The following is a 4,487-nucleotide window of genomic DNA, read 5'->3' on the forward strand; positions in this document are numbered from 1 at the left end:
CCAATAAATAAGTTACTTTCGAGTTGCGCTTTTTGTCATTGAGTTGGCCGTAGTGATGGATTACGTCAGCTATGTTTACCTTAGTGATGGAATTTGGCAATCGTATACAAAAGTTAAGAGCTCATCTATCTATCTATTACATTTCTGCTGAGTTTCCAGTCCTCTCTATAAACTATTATTATTATTATTATTATTAAGACGAAGAGTGCGATTTTAGATGTTTTATTTTTTGAACAACATTTCGACATAACGTCTGTCTTTCTCAAGTTCAAACCAAAAGGTGATTGAAAATTCAAAATTTCAGAAACCAAACGTAAACTATGAACGTGAGTAACCAGCGTCCATACGTTGATAGAATGACATCATCAGCTTTTGTCAGTTTTGTGTTCTTTTACTTATTGTTTTAATTTATCCGTCCAATTCTGGTCCGTCAATATCAGCCGGATAGATCTTTGCTAAGACAGACAGTCTTCTGGCAATTTTCCACGTTTGAAATCTCCAGAAAATATGTGCACATCAAGCAGAAATTCAAATCCTGAATCTAAATCTCGTGAGCGAGGAAATCCGATTATTTTTGTTATAACAATTACTATTGCGGTCTTACAATAAATACAATTTATCTCAGTGTCGTTACATTATCCTTGTATGATTTTACATTGAGTGTATGAAAGCAAGCCGAACAGCGTACGGTTACTATTTCATTTTCATTCTCTTTGGGGATTTTGTTGTTTTGTTGTTGTTATTATTATTATTATTATTTTTGTTTTTTGCTAATATCATTCGATCATCTACATTGATACGTCCATATATCAAAATGCAACAAAATGCACTCACAGCTATACATATATTATACACATACACTACATGAGGTAATCACAAAACAAAAAGAAAATCCATCCTATCAAGGATTTTACATGAAACAGACCGTAGCACATCGACCTTTACATAAAGTCCATTAGCAGAACAAGAGACTGAATTCAATGGTTAAAAAGACAGAAACAGTAGACTTTGTTCTGAGTTTGAAATTTTCAGATGACATTAAAACTATTTTCGACGGCCGAGACAATGTAGAATAAAATGTTCTGTCTGAGAAACGAGAGAAAATACAAAAACTGGTATTCGAATATGTGATCTACATTTTCCGCATACTTAGATCACCTCTACATTCACAGGCACACACACACGCACATACACACCAAATATATCACAAGCGCATACACGAGTACCCCCATTCACACATTCACATATACATACGAGAGTGCGCGTACCAGAGACACGCACATACGGACAAAGTTTTAAACGTATATCTATGTATTCAAAATATTTTCTTTACCATTCACAGACTTTGTATATTCCATGGGCTTCCGGTTTTACAATGGGCTCTGCATGTTTAATTTCTGCTGTATTGGTTTGGCTATTTTTACCAGAAACAAAAAATAATGTTTTAATGCAAACCATCGAAGATGTCCAGAAAATGAGAGCAGAAGAAAAATCGAAGTCAATAAGAACATAAATTATATCGTAGGAAAAGAAACACGTAAATTTACCTCTGCTTTTACAATGGGAGATCGGTTTTATTTAAAGTACAACCTTATAATCTTTCCTCTTGGCAGTCCACATATGTTTGCCTCAATATAAGTTACAGTCGTAAATTCAAATATTCTATTATCTTAGAAGTTGTCACAGAGAAAAGGAAATTGTCTTGCATGTGGTGAATTCCTTGCTAATATAAAATGGCTTTTGGAAGAGAATTATAGATCGGCATGTATAATTTCACCGTCACAACATGAATGGAGTTACCTTATATAATCGCTTTTGTTAATTACTACTGAAGCATTTTAATCTTGTCTGATATATTAAATATTCATTTTTATTTATCAAAAATATGCTTCCCCCGTTATATTGATTTCATTATATGCAAGATTTATTAATCCATTGTAATGTTGTTGTTGTCGCCGTCGTCATTGTTAGCGTCGTCGTCGTTGTTGTTGTCGTTATCATCATCATCATCATCATCATCATCATCATCATCATCATTATTATTATTAGCTGGCAGAAACGTTAGCACACCGGGCGAAATGCTTAGCGGTATTTCGTCTGACTTTACGTTCTGAGTTCAAATTCCGCCGAGGTCGACTTTTCCTTTCATCCCTTCGGGGTCGATAAATTTAGTACCAGTTGCATACTGGAGTCGATCTAATCGACAGGCCCCCCTCCCCAAAAATCTTGAGCCTTGTGCCAGAGTAAAAAAGATTATTATTATCATTATTATGGCCGTCCTACTGTGAAGTCACGGAAATTTGGTGCTCCGTAAGTTGAAAAAGTATTTGTAATCTTCTCGGCCTTGAAAGGCCCCATCTTTTGACTTCTATTGTTATCATTAGATTTCGGAGATTGTCTGGATTGTGCAGATAGTATTTTGTGTAGAAACACTCTATGTTTTGCAGAGGGTGCACATAAATAATTTTTGAATTTTAACTGCTTTCGGCAAAACAAATATTTCGCAATTTTCTGCAATTTTTTTTAAAGATGGCTGATAAAGAAGCCATCATAATGTTCGATAAAGGAACGCGCTCCTTGAGAAATTTTGAGAACAAGGAAAGAAATGAGAACATCGAATGGCTTAAGCTTAGTGACGTCACCGTGGCGAAAAATGTTTCGTCTCTAAGCAACGTTAAAACTTTTGGTGTCCACAAAGGGAACAACAACAGCATCAGCAGTTGCAGTAGCAGCAGCAGTAATTATAGCAGCAGCAGCAGCAACATCAACAACAAAAACAGCAACAAAAATACGAAAGAAATAAAGCACAAACTGAAAATATTGCTCCTGTTCGTTTTGCGTCAGCGACGAGAAATATGGAGTGCTTCCACATAGACGAAGAAGAATTAAAATTTCCTAGGAAAATTGTTTAAAGAGATGAGAGAAGGGTTGCTCTAAACCCTCCATCGGACGTGATAGAAAATATCGCAAGATGCACGGTCACACACCGTTGCACCGGAGTCAAGTTTCGGCGGGTGGAAAATGATCCCGAGAGCGAAGTACAAAAGTGCTTGAGAACAAAAGACGCACATCACCCGAGGAAAGAAATTTGGAACCATTGAGGTAAGATTTGGGACGGAAGAATAAGCAAGATGTAATTCCGCAACCACTTTGAAGAATGACAACTTTTTGTTAATCCCCAGCTATCGCGGCTAACATCTTGCCCAGATTAGGGTGCTGAATGTGCCGCCAGAAATATCCATTACCTAGTTTGTTGTGGCCGTCTAGGCAGGTTTAGAAGAAGACGAAGTTACAATACGGGACATCAAGAAACTACTTAAGCAAAATTGGTTAGGTATAGGTATGGAACTGACCCCACAATGCAAGCAGGACCATATCGATCAGCTGCCTGATCTAATCGATCTCCCGGATGGCACTCATCTGTCAGTGTTCGTGGAAGGTAGAAAACGAAAATACCATAAATGTGGATCTGTAAAAACACTTAAAGGATTCCTGCCCTGAAACAAAGGAAAATAAAATTTCACCACAGGGAACATTACAAGTACCACAAGTGCTAAATCATGAGCAAGTGCACAAAACTCTTACACCTCCCACTTCTACGCTCACACCCACTCCCAAATTAAGACAAAGAAGAAGTCTACCCCCGATTGCCCCGGAAAAGCAAGTTTCTCCTGAATGCTCTTCCTCCTAAATCAACATCAACTGCAATGAAATGGAGAAGGAAAAGCTGAACGAACAGTAGATCACAGTGACAAAAGGGGGTCGGCGAAAGAAGAGGAGAGTATATAGCCCTACTCCAAGAAATCAACAAAGACTTTTTATGAAACCACAACTGCAACACAATTCACAACAACTCCAACAAAAACTTCAAAAACAGCAACATCATCATCAACAACAGCATGAAATTAAAGAAACAGAAACAGCCGATCACAGAATATCCATCAGACTGTAGACGAACTGTAATCCATCAATTTCACTATTGTGAACGAGTGTAACAGTGAATTGATAGATTTTGTAAATCAAAATAAAAAACGGTATAAAGACAGAGGGAAAGGAATTTGAGGACTTCATCCTCAAAACCCCCAAGGACAGACGAGGGAAAGGAATTTGAGGACTTCATCCTCAAAACCCCCAAGGACAGACCTTTAACTAAAACGTCGTCAGATGTTTATAAAACAATAAGAGAAAAATTCCCATGTAGGCGCAGGAGTGACTGTGTGGTAAGTAGGTTGCTTACCAACCACATGATTCCGGGTTCAGTCCCACTGCGTGGCACCTTGGGCAAGTGTCTTCTACTATAGCCTCGGGCCGACCAAAGCCTTGTGAGTGGATTTGGTAGACGGAAACTGGAAGAAGCCTGTCGTATATATGTATATATATATATATATATATATATGTGTGTGTGTGTGTGTGTGTGTGTGTGTGTGTGCTTGTGTGTCTGTGTTTGTCCCCCTAGCATTGCTTGACAACCGATGCTGGTGTGTTTA

At 37.9% G+C, this 4,487-nt stretch overlaps 1 protein-coding gene across 1 annotated transcript in view; it reads left to right on the forward strand.

Moving 5' to 3' along the window:
- LOC106876465 (uncharacterized) overlaps positions 1-1,513 on the forward strand; it is a 9,198-nt gene extending 7,685 nt beyond the window's left edge. Inside the window, exon 4 of the mRNA XM_052971650.1 lies at positions 1,428-1,513. Within this exon, the coding sequence (XP_052827610.1) occupies positions 1,428-1,513 (86 nt within the window). The remainder of the gene's footprint in view (positions 1-1,427) is intronic.
- The last annotated feature ends 2,974 nt before the right edge of the window (positions 1,514-4,487 follow it).

Source organism: Octopus bimaculoides, chromosome 11 (genome assembly GCF_001194135.2).
Source record: "Octopus bimaculoides isolate UCB-OBI-ISO-001 chromosome 11, ASM119413v2, whole genome shotgun sequence".
In the NCBI taxonomy this organism is placed as follows: Eukaryota; Metazoa; Mollusca; class Cephalopoda; order Octopoda; family Octopodidae; genus Octopus; species Octopus bimaculoides.